Source organism: Tenrec ecaudatus, chromosome 16 (genome assembly GCF_050624435.1).
Source record: "Tenrec ecaudatus isolate mTenEca1 chromosome 16, mTenEca1.hap1, whole genome shotgun sequence".
NCBI classification, from domain to species: Eukaryota; Metazoa; Chordata; class Mammalia; order Afrosoricida; family Tenrecidae; genus Tenrec; species Tenrec ecaudatus.
The window spans coordinates 28,818,919-28,841,951 of NC_134545.1; the positions used below are offsets into that span (position 1 = coordinate 28,818,919).

The following is a 23,033-nucleotide window of genomic DNA, read 5'->3' on the forward strand; positions in this document are numbered from 1 at the left end:
GTGAATGAGACCATCAAGATAGACTGACACAGTGGCTGCAACCATGGGCTCCAACGGGTCCTCAGTGGGGGCCAGCGCAGCACCGAGAAGTGTTTCATCCTGTTGTACATCGGGTCGCTATGAGTTAGAGCTGACTTGAAGGCATCTAACGCACACACACACACACATACACACACACGTATTTACATTTAAAGATATGTGGAGAGTCTCATGTTCATGCTGAACTTGAGGTCGGTTTCCCGATGCCTCATTTGAAGTCCATGAAAGGAGATGGTAGGCCTATTTTATAGATGAAGTTCACAATATGAAATAGTGTGTGTATGTGTGTGTGTGTGTGTGTGTGTGTGTGTGTGTTGGCAAGGAACAGGAGTCACAACTCAGATTTGGCTTCAGAATGAGATAGCTTATTGGCTCCTGTAGCTGAAAATTCCAGAGCGACCAGGCACAGGCGTCAGAAGCTCTCTATGGGGACACTGAGTACGACCTGTTTTCCCGTCGCTTTTGCACCAAGCTTTTCTTTCCACTAGATACACCTCTCCACATTCCCTTTCCCCTCAAAGATCCAGCAAACCAACTCAGACCTTCTACTGATCTCTGAGAGCTCATGCTTCAAAGGCACTGATTGGCCAGGTCTGGACCAAGTAGGTGCCCATCTCTGATCCAATCGCTGAGGCAGATTGGCCACATCTAGACCGAATGTTTATCTCCAACCTCATTGCTAATGGGTACATGCTTGGGAGGCTCTGGCTCGCCAGATTTGGATCAGGTAACCAACCTAAACTTAAGACTAGGTCACAGACAGACCCCCAAATCACAAGGCGTGTAATGGTGTTGCTGGCGGCGAATTAGGGTGCTGTTGGCCTGTGATCCTTAAAAGCATCAGCGAGGTCCTGGAGGCCAAGGGTGGGTGGTCTGCTACCTTGATCATCACACGGAGAACTGCCTGGCTCCAAAGCCATCGACTCAGAGCAGAGCCTCGCAGCCCCTATTACAGTTCTTTTAAAAAACAAACAAACAAAAAAACCGAGGGCCTAATGGGACCAACAGTCCTGGAGGGACATGAGAGTGTGGGAGGTAGAGGAAGGGAGGAGGTGTTGGCCAACCCAGGGACAAGGGAACAGCGAGTGGTTCAAAACCAGAGGAGGGAGGGGAGGGGAGGACTGGTAGGGAGTGCCAAGGGCAAGGTAACTGAGAGGAATTACTGAAACCAGAATGAAGGCTGAACATGGTAGTGGGACGGGAGGAAAGCGTAAGGAAATAGAGGAAAGGAGTAGGAGGCAAAGGGCACATAGAAGCCTAAATACAGACATGTACATATGTAAATATATTTATGATTATGGGGGAAATAGACCTAGGTGTATATATTTATAGGTTCAGTAGTAGGGTAGCAGATGGACAGTGGGCCTCCTCGCGCACACTTCCTCAATACAATAGCACCTTGCTCAGCTAAACGGTCATTCCATGATACCCACCTTCCCGACATGATCGCTGAAGACAGACGTGTGCATAAGCAAATGTGGTGAAGAAAGCTGATGGTGTCTGGCTATCAAAAGATATAGCGCCCGGGGTCTTAAAGGCTTGAAGGTAAATAAGCGGCCATCTAGCTCGGAAGCAACAAAGCCCACAGAGAAGCACACAAGCCTAAGTGAACACGAGGTGTTGAAGGGATCAGGTAGCAGACACCAAAGGAAAAAAACATCATTGTGTGATCACCTTCCCCACATAAACGCTGAAGACGAATGTGTACATAAGTAAGTGTGGTGAAGAAGGCTGATGGTGCCTGGCTATTGAGAGATATAGCATCTGGGGACTTAAAGGCTTGGGAGTAAACATGCAGCCATCTAGCCCAGAAGCAACGAAGCCCACATGGAAGCAGCACACCAACATGTGTGATCATGAAGGGCCGAGGGGACCAGGTGTCAAGCAACAAAGGCGGGGTAAAAAAAATCAGATCATCGTGAATGAGGGGAGTGCATGATGGGGATCCAATGCCCATCTGTAGACAACTGGCCATCCCTTGCAAAGAGGTAGTGGGGAGGAGATGAGTCACTCAGGGTTCAGTGTAGCAATAATGAAACTCACAACCTTCCTCTAGTTCTTAAACGCTTCCTCCCCCCAACTATCATGATCCCAATTCCACCTTGCAGACCTGGTTAGACCAGAGGATGCACAGCGGTACAGTTGGGATCTGGAAACACAGGGAATCTAGAGCAGATGAACCCCTCAGGACCAATAGTGAGAGTGGTGATACCGGGAGGGAAGGGGGGTAGAAAAGGGGTACCGATCTTGGGGACCTACATATAACCTTTCTGAGGGATGGGCAACAGGAAAGTGGGTGAAGGGAGATGCCAGGCAGTGTAAGATAAGATAAAATAATAATTTATAAATTATTAAGGGTTCATGAAGGAGGCGGAATGGGGAGGGAAAAGAGGAAAATGAACTGATTCCAGGAACCCAAGTGGAAGGCAAATTTTGAGAATGATGAGGGCAATGAATGTATAAGGGTGCTTTACTCAATTGATGTATGTATGGATTGTGATAAGAGTTGTATGAGCCCCAATAAGATGATTAAAACAAAACAAACCAAACTGGTGCCCGACCGCACCACTAGACCAGGAATAAGTGGCTTGTGGTCTAGGGCAGACCATGGATGTCAAAATATCTCAGAAGCACCTCTACCCACCCCCCGCGGTGCTCCCTGTTCAGTTCAAAGGCCTCCCGTTATTACCCAAGAAATGCTGGAACATCCCAGCCAGTGGAGGTGCCCTTGCAAGTAATGAGGAGTCCCCTGGAGGAAGGGGCTTGGGACCTGGAACAGGACCCGATTCAAGTGCTGTGAGCCACTGGCCGGGGTTGTGCACACTGGGGACGGGAGGCCTGCTCTCGGGCCAGGCAGGGCATCACCCGTGTAGCCACCCGAAGCAGGGCCAGCTGGCTCCTCTGTCTCCCTCGTCACCTTTGCTACCACATGTAAATGAGCTTACCCGTGGTCTCCTTGGCAATGGATCTTGAAAGTAGCGAAGCATCTGACCCTAGGCAAGTGGTCAGGACCCCTGCAAGCCACCATGCATGAAACATGCCCGGCAGCTCAGCTGTTCTGGGCTCCTGGCCACCGGACACCTCCCTCTACCATTGTTGTATGCCAGACAACCGAAGCTCGGGGTGACCCGCGTGTAGGAGCAGAGACCTGCTCCCCAAGTTTGCCAGCTGTGTGTCAGCAGATCGCCAGAGCCTTTCTTCTGCGGCATCACCACTAGCTGGGCTTCAAGCTCCAAGCTTCTGGTTAGCAATCAAGCCTAAGCTATGTTCGCACCAGGGCCTCCCATCACCATCCACGGGCAATCTGTCTTGCTGCTCTACCTTCCTGATCTTCTCTTCCCTCCAGAGCTGCTAGGAACCACTGCTGTGGCAGAGAGGGACGCACTAGTGAGTGACCCACATGCACCAGCCACTCTGCCAGGCATTTTTCACAGGCATCAGAGAGGAGCGAACCATGCAAGAGGCCAACGCCTTGCCCAAGGTCATATGGCAGGGAACCATGATACCCGCCCAGCTGCTAGCAGCTCCTGAATCTCCCAGGGAGTTCCTCTTATTCCCAACCGGCGCACCTCTTCTCAGTAGCCAATAGCACCGTGGGCCTTACTCGGTCCCTTGAGGCTTGGTGACACAATGAAAAAGCAAGGACCGAACACAGCAGGACCCTCCCGGGGGCTTCCCAACCAAGTCCTGGTTTCCCTCCCAACAGAGCAGCGGGTTCATTCACTCGACTCTGGGTTTCAGCAAGGTCTTTTATTCGGTTCCCCTTCCAGGCCACACCAGTGCAGTTAGCCAGGTAGGTCCGTGGCTTGCAAACTCACAACAGTCACTACGCATGAGAGCATGCACCTCGGTGGCTCTTCGACGAGATGTGAGTGAGTAGAGGCTGCAGGGGGTCCGACAATACTGTCTGTCCCTGCGTTCACATCCTGGGAAATAACTGTACTCAGACTTAGACCTTTTCTTCTGTTTCTTTCTTTCCATTTCTCTCTCTTTGGATACTTCCTTAGCAACTACCTGGTCCATTTCCAGCCAGGTCTACCTCTCACCACTGCTCCTCAGAGAAGCCGCTGGCCTCTAGTTGAACACCGCCACTGGACCGATCCTTCAGGGAGCTTCCAGAAACTCTTGGGAAAAAGGAATGTAAAGATCATTGAATTCTCCCATGGACTTCCGGAAGCCGCCTGGCATAGGTCACACTCGGCCCTGGGCTCTGTGAGTCCAACATGGACTGGAATACATAAGCCACAAAAGGCCCCTTCGGTACATACTGGCCCAGAGGGCCGCCAGGATTCTGGCAAGGTGACATCTTTGCGTCTTTTTCTTTCGGGGCAAGAGCTGTGGGTCCCCCATTGCAGACACAGCCAGCAGAGCAACCTGGGTTTGCCCCAGCCCTTTGGGCTTGGAGGTTCTTCCCTCACACATGCGGACTGAAGTCATCCTGTCCCCACCCCTGGGTCCCATACAGATGTCTGTCTGTGGACACATAAATGGGGGATAAAAATCAGAGGCAGTAAAACCCCAGCGCCAAACAGACTCTATGGTCGGAGCTCAGGATTCCCATCGGCCAGAGACGGAATCTGTATCCCACCACGGAGTGTCAGCCAGGCTGGCGGCTTCGAACGGTCCTCACCGCGGACTCAGAACAGTGACCCGTGCATGTCTCCGAGCCCAGAGTGGCAGTAGGGCTTGTGTAGGCAGTGAGGTAAGCGAATCACCCATTCTGTGGCTGACCCATGGGCGCCCCCTGGCTTTGTTGGAAGCATTGCTGACCAAAAATCAAGCAAATCCAAAAGCTTCCAAGTCCACCAGCCAAGGTGTCCTTAGCCATCGTGAACCCCTGAGTCCATTGCCATGCCCTGGAGCTGTGTGTTGTGTGTGCCTCTGACTGCAGACCTGGCCCTGCCTGGGCGGCCGGAGGGTCCCTGAGGGCCACTGCGGCCCGCTGGTCTGCCGTCGTTTCCGGCTTGTGTCCGACCGTGTGTTCAGGGGGGCCACATGGCTACATTCGGACCAGTTCCCATTGGCCAACTCTCCTTGGGGACCCCGGTCAAGCATGGTAGCAACGGGTCACAAGCCATGAGGGGCACAAGGGAGCCAGGAAGGACTCCCGGAAGCAAACGATGGTGAGGGGGAAGGGAGGAGGAAAGAAAACAAACAATCTAAGGAAATACAAGCGGACACACGTCCATTTACAGGAACCAAGGAGCAGGGAGGCCCGACATGGTGCATGAGGCCCAGGGACAGCTGGCTGCGGAGGCCTGCCTCGGAGCCTGGGGACACCGGGCTGGGCCTGGGCCCCTCTTCGACACCAGCGTGGGACGCCTCCTCATCGTCCCGGGGCAAAGATGAAGTCAAGGGCCTGTCGCTCGGCCGCCGCCACGTTGGGGTGCCACAGATCCACCATAAAGACCACCCGGGGGCCGTCCTCCGCCGAGCCTGCAGGGGGCAGCACACAAGAGATGTGAATTGCCCCAGAGTCCCCCGGCGTCCACCCACCCCCCCACGGTTAGGGACACCTTCTCTGTAAGGCTGGCTTCGTGAGGCCCTGAGCTGGGGGGCGCAGGGGGGTGGGAAGCAGGCGCTCACCTTCGTGGAATGCCGTGTGCAGGAAAGAATCGTCGAAGAGCAGGCAGCGGCCTTCCGCCCAGCACTGGGGCTCCCCGCCCACCACCAGCTCACAGCCGCTGGGCGTTTTCAGACCTGTGGGGGCCGGGGAAAGCAAGAGGTGCACAGAGCGAAGGAAAGACCAGGACCACGGGGGGCTCATGGAGTGGGGGGTGGTCTGCTGTGAGCGAGCCATTGGCTCCAACACTCCCCACCTTCCCTCTGGCACAGCCTGCTCCCTGCCCTGGTCCTGGGCAAAGCTGCTTCCGTTGGCATCGAGCCATGGGCTCGTTGGGAATCGGGGTAAAGGCACTGACCAGGACTCCCATGAGCACCAGGGGCTCCTGCCCTCACTCAGGTCGGGCCACCCTTGCTGTTGCTGCTAGTGTCTGCCCATGCAGGCGCCCACTGAGCCCAGCCGTGTGCAGAGCAGGATGCGCCCCCCACGGCTGTCTCCATGAGGTACCTGATCACCTGCTAAGGGGGCCCGGGGTGAGGTAGGTAACTCATTGGCCACTTCGAAGTACGAAGAGGAGGCTTTCTGCTTCCATCAAGAGCTACGGTCTCAAAAAAAAAGTGACAGTCTCAGAAACTCACAGGAGCAGTCCCACCCCATCCTACCCGGTCACTGTGAGCCAGAATGGACTTGATGGTACTATGCGGGTTGTTTTTATTGAGGGATCATCCTTCCAATGTCATGAATTTGATTCCAACTCACAGTGACCCTATATGGCTCTTCCTCTTTCTGCCTCAGAGGGGTTTGAACTGCCAACCTTGAGGTGAGCAGCCAACACCTGACCTGCTGTGCCACTAGGGTTCTCAGGGCCATCGAAGGCACACAGCTCCTTCTCTCTGCATGCCAGCCTCCCAATCCGTGCAGAGGCCAGAGGGGGCCTGGTCCTGTCTGGAAACCAGGGCCCCCAGAGCTGTGGGGCACCCCAAGAACAGTCTCAGGACACCTGGCTGAGCCCCAGGCTCCTGCAGTCAGCGGCACGCCCACGCTGGACAGAGCAAGCAGGGCAGGAGGGCCCTGTGGAAATGGGCACCCTCTTGCCTTGTGGCAGATCTGAGGGTGTTTTCCAGGGCGCACCTCGGCGGCCACAACCGACAGCTCAGGAAGACACCAGGCGGGGCAGCAGGCTCTCAGCAGGCTGTCTCCTCTGACTCATGGTGACCACAGTGACTGAGCAAGTCAGCACTCAGCCCCCTGTCCTCAAAAGATAACAACCCAAAGACTCCCAACCAAGCCCCGAGGCACCAAGTTCCTTCAGACTCAGAGATACCCTCAGGAGAAGAGGAGAACTGCTAGGGACTCCGAGGCTGCCTATCAGACGGGAGGATATGGCCTCTTTCTGCCGGAGCAGCTGGTGGCTTTGAACTGCCAACCTTGACGTGAGCAGTCCCAGCGCCGTGCCACCGGAAGTCTTTGCACCCCCCTCAGTTCAACTCATGGCCATCACGTCCACTCCAAGGCAGAGCGAGCCTGGGGGCAGAGTGGAACTGGCTCCAGGGCTTCCAGCCACTGTCCACCTTTACTGCAGCAGACGGCCTCATCTTTCTCCTGACGAGCAGCTCGTGGCATGGAACCGCTGACCTCGTTGGCTGCCAGCCGAGCACGTAATCCAATGGTCCCCCTGGACATTAAGTCCATTCCAACTCCGAGTGACCTGCACACTGTTGGTCGCAGCATGTGCAAGGGCCTGCTGGCTTTGTGGCACCTGGGTATCTTTCATGATCCACAGAAACACGGTGAAAGAGCCGGACTTGTCCCCTATGACTTTGAAAGCACCTGGCTCCTGTTGGTGGCCGGCGTGTAGAGTGGTGCTCCCAGCCCTGGCAGGGGAGGCCACGGGCACATGTTTCTGCAGGTTGCACCCCAGCCCACGTGTCACTGAGAAGCCACCCAGCATCCAGGCTTCTCTGCCACGCTCCATGGCCTCCCTGCCCCCATTCCAGCTTCAGTGGCCCGGGGCTCTGCTGGCCGCCCCCACACTGGCTTCCCTGGCACTGAGTGCTTCTCCAGGTGGCTCTTGGGGACAGAGATGGGCCCCGGCAGCAGTCTCGGCCCAGTCACTCATCCCACGCTCGCTGCGAGGCTGGCGCCCAGGGACCCAGCTGGGCAGCCTGAACACCGTGAGCAGGTGAGGAAACATGCTCACGGTACTTATCTGGAACTTCCTGAGAGCGCGTGCATCTTCACCTGCTTTTGCCCGGGGGCTGCCTGGCTGGGTCTCCGCCTCCCAGCAGCGTATGCCTCCTCAGCTGTCACACAGGCTGGGGTGGCACACCCCCGGTGCAGTTGGCACATGCTGGCCCAGGACAGTGTGGGTGACGAGTGGGCCCCGCGTTGGCTTGGCGTGGGATAGAGACAGGCGGTACCACATAAGACGCTGAGTCTGTGGACAGTGGACCTGGGGTCTCCGTCACCCAGCGGACAGTTCCAACACCCATCCCTTAGAGGGAGGGTACCGGTAGAGGGGGTTTCCAGAGCGGCAGGTGGCTGGCAGGCTTCCTCTCAGCTTGACTTCATCTTCTGTGCACACAAGGTCACAGGCCTATACCATCTGGGTTTCCTTTTGGACCCCACTTAGCCAGCTGCCCGGAGCTGCTTCGGACTCGCGGTGACACCAGGTGCCATGCAGTAGCACTCGGTGGCTGGTTCTGACGATCAGCAGGGTTTCCTTCTGAGGAGCCCCTGGGTCAACTCCAACCTCCACGCTTCTGGCTGTCAGCCAAGCACGAGGCGCCGTCTACCCCCGGCCAGCCCCCTCAACAGTGGCGATTCCTGTGGGCATGACGGTGGGGGAAAGGCCTTCCACCTGCAGTCACTGAGGCTGCCCAACGCTGGGGCTTCCCTCGGCCACCGGGCGCTGCTCACAGCCCAGGGGGGCATCTTCCAAGAAGCGTTCCTGCTGGCTGAGGGGCACGGGTGGCCCCACATTTTCCAGTAACCAGCTGGGCCTGGAGGGAATGGCAGGCTCCCTCCTCCCCTGGTGGGATGGGGGTGGGGGCTTGAGTCAATAACAATGCGTCCACACTGACTCACCCCGTAACAGGCAGGACACCCAATGCCAGATGTGAGCAGCAGGGAGGAGGGGGTGGAGTGAGGTGGGTGGACATGTGGGGACTCGGTCCCTCAGTCAGATTTCCCTGTAAACCTAAAACTGTTCCGAAACAACACCCGTTTTACTGATGGACAAGAGAAGAGGAAAAGCGTGTGTGGGCATGTTTTGCACACACGCACACAGGCGCACACGTGTGTACAGACCCCCGGTAGACACGGCATGGGGGGCAGCTGCCAAGTCTCCTTGCTGCCTGCTCGTCCCACCTGAAATTCTCAAAGGCCTCTCCCGAGCGGTCACTGGGCGGCTTTTCAGAAAGCACAGGGGCATGACACTGAGGATGGGAGGTGCTACCCACTACTTAAGCCCCGATCCGGGCCTTCCAGGGCCTGCTCCAGCGCCCCCCGCCCCACCTGAGCATATACCCTGCCTCTGGAGCCCGTGGCAGGCGGGCGGGGCTCTCCCTGTCCCCTAGGGGAGCCACTTCCCCTCTATCCTAGTGCACACCCACGGTGCCCAGAGCACCTCCCCACGGTCCGCCCTCCCCACTCCAAACTCACACAGGCCACCTGGCCACCTCTCCGGCAGCTCTCAGTCGCCCACCATGGAAACGGACAAAGCCCAGGGCAGCACATCCCTGGCCCAGACCTGGCCCTGCTCTTAACAACCCAGCAGACAGAGGGAGGCTGCCCTGCAGGGTCCTTGAAGCCGCCCATCTTCATGGCTGCATCGTTCTCCCCACGGGCGGTGGGAGGGGGGGCTAGCCACCCAGCGCTTAACCCACTGTGCCACCTAGGCACCGTGTGGATGAACCACAACAAAGGAACTCCAAACTCACTGCCGCTGAGTCGGTTCTGACTCTTGGTGAGCCTTTTGGACAGGGCAGACCTGTCCCGGGAGGTGTCCGAGGCTGTAGATCTTTACAGGACTTGAAAGCCTCCTCTCTCTGCAAAGGAGCGGGTGGTGGTTTCACACCGCTGACCTGGCGGTTAACAGCCCACCTTGTACCCCACTCTGCCACCAGGGCAGAAGCCACCATCACACTCAGCGAATGTCTGCTGAGTGGCCGGTGCCGCGCCAAGCAGCTGTGAGGACACTGGCCCTTGCAGTGAGCGGGGTCCCGTTCTGCAGATGAGAACAATGAGGCACAAAGGTGCGGTGACCAAGAACCCGGCACCGCCCTCAGAGCCATTGGTCCGAGACCCTCCACTCCTTGGGTCTTGGGGTGTTTTTAAAACATGTAGAGCCCTGTGTCCAATGTACATTTGCTTGGAGTCCCCCCTGGGGAACTGGGAGAGGCAGTGCGTGGCGGACCCAGGGGTCCTGCCTCAGGCTCAGCCCCCAGCTGCCCCCAGGAGCCTTTGTGGACTGTCATCACGAACCGGGCTCCAACCCCTTCATGGGAAGCTTCCATTTGCGGTCTGAGGCTGAGGCCACAAGCTTTCTGAAGCCAGACACTGGCCCCTCCAGGCCATCATCCCACGAGGCATCCTTGACCAGGACTGGCCAGCGATCCCAACTTCCTGAGTCTTCTCACACCCGTTTTTACTGCGCACCCACTCTGGCTTCTCAGCTCCCATGTGGGAGACACCTAGACTCGATTCCCAGTGAGAGCAGCTCAGGTACAACGGCCGACACCTCTCCATAGAGGCGGGCACGGTTGCTGTGAGGCTGAGCAGTTTTCTGGATAAAGACAGAGCAGGAAGAAAGGCCTGGCAGTCGCTTTGGCAAAGCCGCCAATGAAAACCTCACGGATCACAACAGTCAGGGCTACAGTGGGTTGTGCCCTTGGCATGGGGCTGGGCAGCATTGTGTTCCACCAGACACGGGGTCACCACGAGGTGGGGGCTGGCTTCTCGTATGCCAATGACAAGCTCCAGCACAGGTGCCATGTGCCCATCGGCAGCAACCTTCTCCGACGGGAGGGCCACCCCCATGCCTCTGCTCCCACATATGGAATGAGAGCCCGGGTGCTGGGACGCCAACGGGTGCAGCCTGCTGCCCTAGACCTTGGCTGAAAACCCCGCCCAGTGTGCCACCCGCAGAGCTGGATCTTCTAGGATGCGACCACGCTGGCTCGGCACCATTTCAACCCAGCCCGGAGGAGCCTCTCCCAGCCCCCGGGACGTCGTGAGGAACCTCGGACGTCCTCCGCCAGGTCCTGAACCATGGAACGGGGGAGTGACTCAAACAGAAATCAAATACCAAAACCGAAAACTCCTACCCCTGGGTCCCACTGGGGGCACGACAGGCCCCCACTGGGGGCTCCTGACTCCGGGCCTTGGGGGGCATGCCAAGGCCCTGCAGGACGCCTGCATCACCACGCCGCTTCCGCCAGGCGCCACCACTGAGCAACAGCTCACAGGTAGTTCCCAGTCTATCAGGGCTTCTCGGGGTGGGGTGGGGTGGGGGTGGGGTTAGGGGTAGTAGATGGCCAGGCCTTTCTTCAGAGGGGCCTTGAACGCCCAGTGATTTCAGGAGCAGCCAGGCGTGTTCACTGCGGGGAACTCCTGATCGCCTGCTTCCCGCGTGACACCCCGTCCCCACCTCTGCTTCCCCAAATAACGTACGCGCAAGTCGGTGAGTTTGGGTAAAAAACAACTGTGGAGCGTGGGACCATGGGAAATTCTGCTTGTGACAGGGGGGTCCTCATCCATCCGGGCGGGCGGCCGTGCTTACCACAGCGTCCCCCGGGAGTCCCGTCCACCCGCAAGACCTACCTAGGTGGCATCGTATGCGGATGTTGGTGGGCCCGTAGTGCTCCGTGATCACAGTCCCGGGGCTCAGCACAGAGATGCAGGCGTTCCCAAACACATTGTTACCGATACAGGTCCGGAGGCTCCCCAGCAAGCGGTACGTCCGTGGGCACTTCCTGCAGTTCCTGGGGACACAGACCCCCTGGTTGATCAGGTAAAAGGTGAACCAGCCACCGCTGGGGCTGCTGTTGACCTTCCAGCCCTGCGGCAGGCTGCAGTTGGAGAAGGCCTTGTAAAGGCGCTCGAACTCGCACAGGATGGTCTGGAAGCTCCGCTCCAGCAGCTCCACGTCGTGCCTCTGCGCGTCCCGGGAGAAGTAGGGCGTGGTGGGCAGGTCGGGCAGGAAAAAGACCTCGGGCTTCTGGATGGACGGCCGGGTGTTGAGGTAGCGCCCCTGCTCGCGGATGCCCTTGTGGATGCGGCCCATGCCGGACCAGGAGTAGCGCTTGGCATACTCCTGAAGGTTGTGGTAGAGCTTCTGGTTGAGGCCCTCGTGGTGGGTGCAGCGCACGCACGCGGGCGACTGGCAGTACACGAAGCCGTTCTGCAGCCCGCCCGCATCGGAGCCGCCTTGCATCAGGGCGTTGACGGAGATGTAGGGCCGGGGCTGCTCGCGGCCCACATGGTAACAGTACCACACAAACAGGACCAGCAGGCACGCCACGGTGCCCAGGGCGCTGGCGTCGCAGTCCCGCACAGACTGGATGCCCGTGGCAATGCAGTCCCTCAGGCCGTCCAGCGACCAGCTCCAGGCCGCCAGCCAGTCCAGCGACATCTTGGGGGCGGCGTTCTCAGGGACGTGAAGCAAGGTCCGTCAGTCCTCGAGGGTGCCCACACCATGCAGGTTAGCACCGCGGCGAAGGGGCGGCCGGGACAGGGGGAGCCATGGCCGCTGCTGCCCCTCGGACCTTGCCAGGGGTGGCATTGACAGGTGACGAGGGTGTCTGGGGCCACCACTGTCCTCCCTTTTTCCTCCTGGACAAAGTCCCTGCAGCTAGGCTGGAAATGCCAGGGAGGGGCTGGGGACTGTCAAATGATTTTCTTACGTCCCAATCTGGAAGGAAACAAAAACAAAAACAAAAAGCCAACACGTAAGAGTTCTACCTGGTAGAGGGGCACAGGGCACTAACCCACCCAAGGGGAGGGTATTGTTCATATCTTCACAGGGAAGGAGAGACCAGACTTCAGCCCAGTGCTCCAAGATGTGAATGCAACATACTGGCATGGAGTAGGAACCAGTGGAGAGGTCTGAGGGGCCGGGCCCAATCCCAACTACGAAGCGGACACCTGACCTGTCCCCCAAAAGAATTTATTACAAAGGACGGCACTGAATCTGCATCTCCGGGAGAGAGACATGTCTGATCAGAGCACACTGGAGCAAATGAAGGGGGAGGAAGAGAGAGTGGAGCACATCCTGGCCCACCAAGCCTTGAGGATGAGATTCCAGCTCAGAGCACTCAATCCACAGAGGAGACCAGATGACCGGCCCCACTGTGAGACACGACATCCCTCACTGACCCATAGCCGCACAGGGGACAACACTGGAGACACAGTGTGGGAATTGCGCCCGATCTGATCCCACTACACCGAGGCAAAACACTAAGGGCATGCAACAGAACAGCAAGGGGAGCAGAGCAACGAAGTCCCCAAGGAATACCAAAATTAGACGTTGGGCCCAGTAGGTGGCACCCCATCAGACTCAACCAGAAAAACATTCCTACAGGCCAACAAACAGTCCTTGAACTAACTACAAGCTTTTCTTTGTTGTTGTTGTTTTGTCATGTTGTTGTTGTTGTTTTGATTTCTTTTGTTGCTTTGTTTGCTCTGTCTTGCTTTTTTGCATGTTATTATCTCCACAGGTCTGTCTAAATAACAGTCTGGATGAACAATCTGGAGGAGAAAACAAAGGGACCAATGGTTCCGGGGAGACATTGGAGAGGAGGAGGTGGGGGTAAAGGAAGTGGTGTTAACAAACCCAGAGACAAGGGAACAAGTGATCCAAATCGGTGGTGAGGACGGTGTAGGAGGCCTGGGAGGGCATGATCAAGGGCAATGTAACCGAGAGGAATTACTGAAACCCAAATGAAAGCTGAGCATGATAGTGGGACAAGAGCAAAGTAAAAGAAATAGAGGAAAGATGCGGGAGGCAAAGGGCATTTATAGAGGTCTAAATAAAGGCATATGCATATATAAATATATTTATATATGAGAATAGGGAAATAGATCTATGTGCATATATTTATAGGTTTCGTATTAAGGTAGCAGATGGACATCAAGTACTTCCTCAATGCAAAAATACTTTGTTCTATTCAACTGGCATTCCATGATGCTCACCTTCCTGACACGATCGCTGAAGACAAAGCGGGAGCATAAGCAAATGTGGTGAAGAAAGCTGATGGAGCCCAGCTATCAAAAGATATAGCGTCTGGGGTCTTAAACAAGCAGCCATCTAGCTGAGAAGCAACAAAGCCCACATGGAAGGAAAACACCAGCCTGTGTGATCATGAGCTGTTGAAGGGATGAGGTATCAGGCATCAAAGAACAAAAAAAATCAAATCACTGTGAATGAGGGGAAGAGCAGGTTAGAAATCCAAGACCCATCTGTCGGCAACTGGGCATCCCCTTATAGAAGGGTCGCGGGGAGGAGATGAGCCGGTCAGGATGCAGTGTAGCAAGGATGAAACATACAACTTTCTTCTAGTTATTAAATGCTTCCTCTCCCCCGCCCCCCTGCCACTATCATGATCCCAATTCTGCCTTACAAATCTGGCTAGACCAGAGGATGTACACTGGTACAGATAGGAACTGGAAACACAGGGAATCCAGGGCAGATGACCCCTCTTCAGGTCCAGTGGTCAGAGTGGTGATACCAGGAGGGTAGGGGGAGGGTGGGGTGGAAAGGGGGAACCGATTACAAGGATCTACATATAACCTCCTCCCTGGGGGACAGACAACAGAAAAGTGAGTGAAGGGAGACATCGGACAGTATAAGATATGACAAAATAATAATAATGTACACATTATCAAGGGTTCATGAGGGAGTGGGGAGCGTGGAGGGAGGGAGGGGGAAAATAAGGAGCTGATATCAAGGGCTCAAGTTGAAAGCAAATGCTTTGAGAATGATGAGGGCAACAAATGCACAAATGTGCTTGACACAATGGATGTATGCATGGATTGTGATAAGAGTTGTACGAGCCCCCAATAAAATGATTAAAAAATAAATCCATCTGAGAGATTCTTGGGCAGACACGTATATCTAATTCTACTGAAGGGCTTAAAAAATAAAGTATCCTATGTAAAAAAAAAAAAGCCCCCCCCCCATCCCAAGGTCAAGTCCCCTAGCTTGGTGTAAGTCTTCCAGCTTGGGGCAGGGTGGAGAGACCCTGTCTCCTGGGAGGCTCCCACATGGCTTAGCCTCTGTTCAAAGAACCAGAGTCTGAAAACCAAAAGATAAGCACACGCTCAGCGTGTCTCAAATGGAAAGAACCGAAGGGAAGGAAACGAGAGACGAAAACGAAGTAAAGAAAAATCAAGTCGCCAGTGCAATACTGAGAGAGTCGACGGGCAAAATGAAGGGCCCAGACGGCGGCGTGGGCTGGGCACTGGGTGGTTAACAAGGTCAGCAGTTTGAAACTCCCAGCTCCTCCACGGCAGGAAGATGAAGCTTTCCACTCTCATCATGATTTATAGCCTCGGAAACCCGCAGACAGCCCCACCCCGTCCTGGGGGGTCCCTGAGAGTCGGAATCAGGAGGCAGGGAGTGAAGGGGACAACACTGAAGGGCACAAGCAGAGTTCAAAGCCGGCGGAAGGAATACACAGTCACTGTACCAAAAGGACCAGCCAAGGTGCAGCCGCTCCAGGAGGCAGCGCGGGATCCAGAACTGATGGCATTGCTGGAAGAAACCCAAGCTGCATGGGAGGCTCCCCAGATTGAAGACCGTCGATGGGGAGCTTTCAACCAATGGTGAAACAGCAGAAGCACGCACCCACAAATACCGAGAATGTCGGGAGACAGCTAGTTGGCCAGCCCACTGGGGGCGAGGCTTATTGGTGCCCACTGCAAAGAAAGGCAGTGTAGTCGAGTGTGAGAAACAACCCAGTCCTGTCACTCATGTCACACAGATGTACCCTTTGGCGGTTGGTCACCAAAGAGCAGGCACAGCGGCACAAGAGGGAGGGCCTTTGGCTCCTGGCTGTCCCCCTGAATCTTGGAGGAAAGCGGGACATACCAGGCAGGCCGTTCCCGGTGTGGCTGGCTATCCAAATTCTCACTGGCTCTGCAAGGATGGGAAGTCCAGAAGGCAGTTCATCGTGTTCATGAGGAACGTCTGCACCGGGCAAGAGTCCAGGACGGAAAGGGGCTACTGCGTGGCTCAGACTCACAAAAGGTGTGCGCCAGGGCTGTATCCTTTCGCTGGACTTATTGCAACCCAGATGCTGAGCAAATCATGGGGAAAACTCCGACGTCTTCGAAAGCATACGGCCGCGGGCCGAGAGAAGACTCACTCACAACCCGGACAGATGGACAGATGGCACAGCCGGGCTTGCAGAAAGCACAAAAGACTCGGGGCAAGGAAGGCTTACTGCAGAAGAGCAAATGGACAGCCTGCAGGGGGATTACAACTCGACACCCTGAAAACACAAAGCCTCCAAACTGGGCCAACACATGCCGCATCGTGATAAACAGCAGAGAAAATGTAAGTTGTCCAGGGTTTTATTTTACTCGGCTCTAACTCCAACCGCCTGCTCCGTTGGACCGATGTGCCACAGAACACCCCTTTCCAGTGGTCAACAGCATCTGGAGAACTAAGGCGCTTCTGACCCGAGCCCCCGAGGAATTCCCGGCAGCCTCGATGCACGTGGAAGCTGGCGGTGGACGAGGAAGAGCACTTTTGCCTGGGAGTGATGGGGTCGGAGAAGAATGTTGACTGGGCTCTGGACCGCCGAAGGGAACAAATCTACTTGCAGCTGGAGTCCTCATTGGCAGCAGGGACGCGAGGCTTTCCCTCGTGTACTCTGGGTGTGATATCAGGAGGGACCAGTCCCTGGAGAAGGAACGTCCCAGCCGGCCGGGTCAAGGGGCTCAAACAGGAGCTTGACTCTGTGAGATGGCCTGACACGGGCTGCAGCAATGGGCGCATCCATGACCGCAGTGAGGATGGCCCAGGGCCGGGCAGTGTTTCATTGTGTTGTACATGGGAATGATTACACATTGGGCCGCTAACCGCAAGGTCAGCAGTTCAAAACCACCTCTCACTTTGTGGGAGAAAGATGAGGCTTTGTACTCCATAAAAAGTTACAGCCTTGGAAACCCACCGGGGCAGCTCTACCCTGTCCTGCAGGGTTATGGTGAGTTAGGATCAACTCAATAACAGAGTTGTTGTTTTTAATAACACCACCTCAGCTCTGTAGCTTCTATTACAATGAAATCGAGATCCAAAGCATGGAAACAAAACACCAAAGGGACTTAAAAAAACAAACAAAAACAGAACAAGGTCAACTGCATCATGGTTCTACGTTTGATTCTCTCCTTTCGCAGCACGGTCTCATTCAACCCCATCTCCCCGGTGCTCTGACAAGGCCCAGGTGTAAGCCACACGGGAGGAGGAGGTGGACGCCGGGGTCTCCTCAGTGGCAGGCACTGAGATCAAACATCAGAACGATCATGAGGTTCCGGGGTCCTGGCTGGGACACTGCTCACTGGCCTCCCCGGGGGTCTCTGAAAGTGAGACAGTGACACCAGGAATAGGAACACGTCCCTTCCAGCTGAAGCCCCCAGCCAGGTGGGAAGGTTTTTCCATGTGTCTCGTCAGTGGTTGAGCCAGTCAGTGCATCTGGATTTTCCTGTGTGGCCTCCTGCCCCACTGCCTCAGTCTGTAAAGTCATCCCCCCTCTGTTGGCCCCGCTCTGAGACCTTCTATCCATTCTGCAGAGAACTGCCAGGTCTGTGTTCCAGTTCAAGCATAGTACAGTCCCTGATCTTGAGAGCCCATGAATTCACACAATCCGATTTGGATCCGCCCCCCTCTCTGAATCCCATGAATGTTGGCTGGGGGTGCAGGTGGGAGAAGTAAAACAAGAGAGTGGGGAAGGAATGGCCTCCTCTAGGCATTAAATGGGGCCCGAAAATTCGTGTGCAGCGAGGAGTGCCCAGACCAACCCTGGGTGAGTCACCTCTCCTCTACCACTCTGTTTGCTCGTCTGTAAAATGGGTCAAGCTGATCTTACTGGAGGAGGAACACAAAGAGACAGCAGGCTCTCGTCATCGTGGGAGAGTACAGACACAACTGGAACTCTTGATGGAACCGCCGAGCAGAGGTGAGGCACAGGGAGGGCTGTCTCAAGGCTAAGACTTCCATCAGCTAAGGGTCAACTCGAGCCCCCCACCAGCCGCTCCTTGGGAGAAAGAGGAGGCTTTCTATTCCCATGGAGAGTGACGCTCTGGAAAACTGGTCCATAGCGACCCTATAGGGTCAGCATTGACTCCATGGCAGCTGAGAGTGAGGCTGGGGGGGGGGTGTCAATGCCTCCTGTACACGGGATCAGCAGAGACCAGTCCCTGGCAAAGGCCATCCTGCTTGGGAGAGGATCAGTGGAAGAGAGGAAGACGCTGAAGGAGGTGGATTGACACATGGGTCAGACATAGAAACCACTGTGAGAGTGCTCTCAGGAGAGACCATCCCTGGAGGACAGGGTGCTTGGTCGATTAATGGGGAGAAAGGGGGGTTCTCGGGGGACACACTGACACCCAGTGGCTGCAACCTTGGGCGCACACCTCAGAACCATCATGAGGACAGTGCAGGGCCAGGAGGGGCTTCCTTCGTCCTGCTGTGACCAGCTCGCTATAGAACGAATCCCCTCCACAGCACCTCCGACAGCACATGTGAATCCTCACCCGTCGGCCCCTATCTCAAGGGACCCTTGGTCCCCAGACTGGCTGAGTAGAAAGTGAAAGGACAACCTATGGTAGCGCCTAATACTAGGCCCTGTCATGATCAAAGGAGGCTGAGCGACAAGGAGCCTCCCAGTGCTCGGATCCACCACGGATGCTCACGGAAGCAGCGGTCACAGGGTGAAGTGACTTCCTACATTGGGTCCATCGGCCGCACGAGTCCTCTCTTAAAGTGCTGAAAAGCAGGGGCGCCACTTTGAGGACACAAGTGTCCTTGACGGAAGCTGCAGCATTTTCAATCGCCTCACAGGCCTCTGAACGTTGGCTAATGAATAAGAAAGGCGGAGGAACCGATTGCGATGCAATCGAATGACAGTGCTGGCCAAGGCTATTGAAAGGGCCAGAAGAACAAAGAGCTATGTCTTGGAACAAGTACACACAGAAAGCTCCTTAGAGGGCAGGATGGGGAGACTCCGTCTCACATACGCACTTGGGACACGTTGTCAGGAGAGACCAGTGCCCAGAGAAGGGCATCATGCTTAATAAAGCGGAGGGAGGGTCAGTGGCGAGGAGGCCTTTCAACAAGATGGACTGAGACACAGTGTCTGCAACATAAGAACAACAGTGGGGACCGGGCTGTGTGTCACTGTGTCTTTCACAGGGTCGCTGTGGATCAGAACCCACTCACAACAACGACTGCCTTCCTTCAAGCCCTGGACTGCCATGGTTCATCCTGCTGCCACCAGGGTCAAGTGTTGGCTGCTAACCAAAAGGCTGGTGGCTGGAACCCACCAAGTGGCCCTGCAGGAGAGAAGCGTCCCATAGAGGTGACCAGCTCAGAGAGAGAGGGACCATTCCACCGTGCTGCAAACAGAGTGGCCATGGAGTCAAACATCAACTCCACGGCACCTAGCAACAAGTCAAAGATGCTCCTGATGGATATTCCTGGCCTGTTCCTAGGGAAGCTGCAAGAGGGAGGGGCTTAGAGGAAGCTAGTTCTCCCTTTCTTCTCAGCTTCAAGGGAAGGTGCAAAGGTGGGTCCCCTGGTGGGTAACAGAGCCTCTCCCGGGGCCCCAGTTCCATCCTGGTCACACCACAAGCAGCAGCGGTGTCGAGGAAAAGGCCAGTGAGAAGGAGAGGTGCCGGCTTTGTTCGCCAGGCTTGGGATTCCTGAAATTCAGCGTGAAGCTGTCTCCTCTTCGGTGTGATCACAAGCAGTTTTCCTAAAAGGAGTTCCCTTGTCACGGAGCTAAATCCCTAATTGGAACTTTTAAACCCAGTCTCTCGGGAGGGGAGCTTTTTCTTCATCGCCAGTGAGAGAGAAAGGAGAGAGAACTGAAAAGTCCCTCCCGCTCAGTATTAATTCCCATCAGCTCCTCTATAATCACACCTGTCAATCAAAAGGCAGGCTAAAAATGGGGGCAGAAGCAGTGGCTGATTGCTCAACTGTGCAAGGGTAAGCACGGGCTTCCTCCTGCTTGCTTACTAATCTGTAGTGGAACAACTTCCCATCTTCCCATCACAGCCAAGATTCTGCTTCTTGGTCTGGCTGGCACGGGTCTCTCTCCCAAGCCCACAGGACCTTCCTGCAGACTCCAAGTCTCTCTTCGAATCTCCCATTCCGACAGGGAAGGAAGGCCCGAGTACCAGGGAACTGTTCACTGCTGATGAGCATGTGAACCCAAGTAGGTCCGTGCTTGTCAAGATCACTGGGCACCCTGGTCCTGAGCATAAACACAATCTCCCCACCAGACAGCCCCAGGATTTAGCCCTCTCTGTACCTATAAACGCGAGGATGATACGGGCCCTGCTACACACAGTGGCCCCAAGAGCCCAGGCTAGCCAGATGACACCGAACAGCCCTCCTCAAGGCAGCCATGTTCTGTCCACTAAGCCTGGAATCCTCTGGAAGGCTGCCCCATAAACCAGGAGCCTCCCGAGACCATGCACTGCTGTGGATGGTCTCAGATCTGCATGCCTGTCACTTCACTTTCAGCCACAAGGTGTTGGCAGGGCCGGGTGGGGGTGGGGCATCTGCCACTGGGGCAGAGGAGGAAGCCCTTGCATTTGCAGGGACACAGAAGTGTTTTAAGCACTAGCCATTGACCCTCCCGGTCCCCCAGTGACAAGCCCTCCGTGTGTGTGCATGTGTGTGTAGGCGCATGTGTAATTCTCTTTCCATAGACACCTTGTCAGTGACCGTAGACACTTCCAGCCTCTTCCTGTTATGTCCCATTTCTGTCCTCAGTACCAGGCTGGGGGTGGGGAGGTGGGGGCAGTTCACTGTAGGCAGGCATGTTCACAAGATGCAATCCCAGGTCTCAAATTCCTGCCTGCTCCAGGGAATAGGGCCAGATCCATAGCTCCATCAGACAGAACTTCTGCCAGGCTGCCCTAGGAGCGGCCCCCAGACATGAAGAAGCTGTCACTTGCTCTCTCTTGCTCTTTCCCCAGAAGCCAGTGACCGGCCCGGGGTCTCTGAGGGGATCTGGCGATGCACCCTCTACCAATCTCTGTGCCAGCTCCAGCGGCACCCACTCACCAAGCCTGGAGAGGGGAGGGGAGGGAGGGCAGAAGACAGGCGAGCACAGAAGGCGACCACCAGGAGGTCACGGGAAGCAGGGGTTAGGGGTGATGGGGAGGGGAGTCTGCACAGGGAAAGTGGCCGACCAGGTGACGAGTGGGGGAAGAGGTTGTGGTGCGTGATAACTCAGGCAGCAGGACGGACAGGGTCACCAGGGGAAATTCGGGGAGTGGGCGATGCTAAGGGCTGGGGGAGGGGGCGAGGAAGGGGCCCCGCGAGGGTGGCGGAGTGCAGGGGCGTCCCCAGGTGGGTCCGGGCCGAAGGGAGGAGGGAGCTGCCCGGCTCAGGCGCTGGGCACGTAGCCGGCCGGGATGCAGGGATGCAGGGCGCCGACGTCCGGAGCATCCTCGGCGCGGCGCCGCCGGCTGGGGAGGACGCGGGCCTGCAGCCGCCCGGCCCCGCCGGCCCCGGAGCCGCCGCTCGGGCCGCCCCGGCCACCCTCGGAGCCGCCGCTTACCTGCGCTCGGGCGCGCGGGAGGCGCGGACGCGCGGACGCCCCCTGCCCGCGCCGCGGAGCTCAGTCCGAGCCGGTGCGCCCGCCGGTGCCGACGCCGCGCCGCGCTCCGCGGGGACCACAAGTCCCACAATGCCGCGCGCGCGCCGCGGGAGGGGGAGGGACGGGGGCCGCGACCCCCGCACCTGCGCCTGGCGTGCGAGGGGGCGGCGGGGCCGCGCGGGGGGGGGGCGGACCGGGAGGGAGGCGGCCCTACGCGCCCGGCCGGCCTGCCCGCCCCGCAGGCGCGCCCTCCTCCCCGCAGTCGAGGCTGGCTCGCTTCGTCTCTCGGTCCGGCCCGCTCCGTCTGTCTGTCCCTCGCTGGGCGCCTCCCTCCTGCATTTCCGCCCTTGCTTTCTTTCACTTTCCTTCTCCCCTTTTTTCTCCTCCACTTCCTCCTTCCGTCTTTGAATCCAGAGATTTGAAGGCCCTCCTGGCACCTGGAGTGAAATCTCAGCGGGCGCACACACACACGCAGGCCATGCCCATGGTTCCTGGGACGCGTCTTGGCGCCCGGGCCTGCCCTCTGCCCTCCTGGAGCCACCGCCTCGAAGGTGCCCGCAGAGGGCTGCCAAGAGAATAATAAGAGCCCATTCTGAGGGTGGCTGTGGGCTTACCCGACGGAGATATGCAGGGAGGCCTGGGTGCTGCCAACACGGAGTGGGACAGTCTGCCCGGAACTCACCTGCCCTGCTCCGGAATCCACCCCTCCTGCAGCCCTGAGCCACCTCAGCCCTGCTCCAGAATCCACTTGTCTCTGCCCCAGAACCCGCTACCACGATCCAGAACCCACCGCTTCCATACCCTATCACCTGCCTCTTCTTTTACAATTCCATAGAACGAAGGACATTTTGCTCTTTATTAAAAGCCACCGAGACCCCCCTGAAAGGAATTGAAGAATTGTACCAAGTTTGGAAAATGAAGAGACACCAGACTTAGAAAACGTAAACTAGGGTCTCTTTTCACGGTCATCCCGAGGGGGAGAGGAGAACCGGGCAGGACCAGCATTGGGTCTGCCACACCATGAGACGTTTCCTCCATGGCTCACTTCTGAGTCAGCACCGCATGGGCGGGGTGGAAAAAGAAAGACAGGCTTGATGCCGTTGGGCACGTGCGTTTCCTTTCTTGGGTCATTACCCCTCATGGATCAGCCTGAGGTTATCTTTGGCCTTTCATGAGACCAAGACTAAAGTGCGACTGAGAGGTTTGTCTGCAGACACGGCCCAGCCACGTTTTGTTTGGAAGAAACACATGCATCCCGTTCCATTGCTACCGAGCCCTCGTGACAATATGTTTTAACCCTCCTTTATGTAGGCTTTTTAACTTCTAAAAACTATTGTTTGTGGTATGTTTTTTTAATAAATAAAGGAAACTTTTAAATTTCATTGTAAAATTACTTTCCAAAAACGAAGACTTGCTCATCACCAGAAAATAGTCTTACAGGTTTTATCACAGTAACCAACTAAAGGGAAAGGACTGCAGAATAATTTCAAAAGATACAGAAATAGCGCTGGGCAAGAACCTAGCGTTCATTCGTGATGAAAGCTCCTAGCAATATTGAAAGAGTCTATGGGTAAACTACTGAACGATGCGGGAAGCAT

At 56.3% G+C, this 23,033-nt stretch overlaps 1 protein-coding gene across 1 annotated transcript; it reads right to left on the reverse strand.

Annotated features, from left to right (window-relative positions):
* Positions 1–3,777: 3,777 nt before the first annotated feature.
* On the reverse strand, positions 3,778–21,792 carry ASPHD2 (aspartate beta-hydroxylase domain containing 2). Its single transcript, XM_075534275.1, has 4 exons — positions 21,397–21,792; positions 11,426–12,515; positions 5,626–5,739; positions 3,778–5,475 (listed from the first exon to the last, which is right to left on the reverse strand). Exons 2-4 carry the CDS (start codon positions 12,234–12,236, stop codon positions 5,366–5,368), a joined length of 1,035 nt encoding a protein of 344 aa, XP_075390390.1. The 5' UTR covers positions 12,237–12,515; positions 21,397–21,792; the 3' UTR covers positions 3,778–5,365.
* Between the last annotated feature and the right edge of the window lie 1,241 nt (positions 21,793–23,033).

Bases quoted from the DNA above. Each gene is read 5' to 3' on its own strand.
- ASPHD2 (XM_075534275.1), bottom strand. From the start codon at position 12,236: ATGTCGCTGGACTGGCTGGCGGCCTGGAGCTGGTCGCTGGACGGCCTG. The intron at 5,740-11,425 runs GTAGGTCTTGCG...CGGCCCCCACAG, and splicing joins CCGCATACGATGCCACCTAG to GTCTGAAAACGCCCAGCGGC. The intron at 5,476-5,625 runs GTGAGCGCCTGC...TGCCCCCTGCAG, and splicing joins GCACACGGCATTCCACGAAG to GCTCGGCGGAGGACGGCCCC.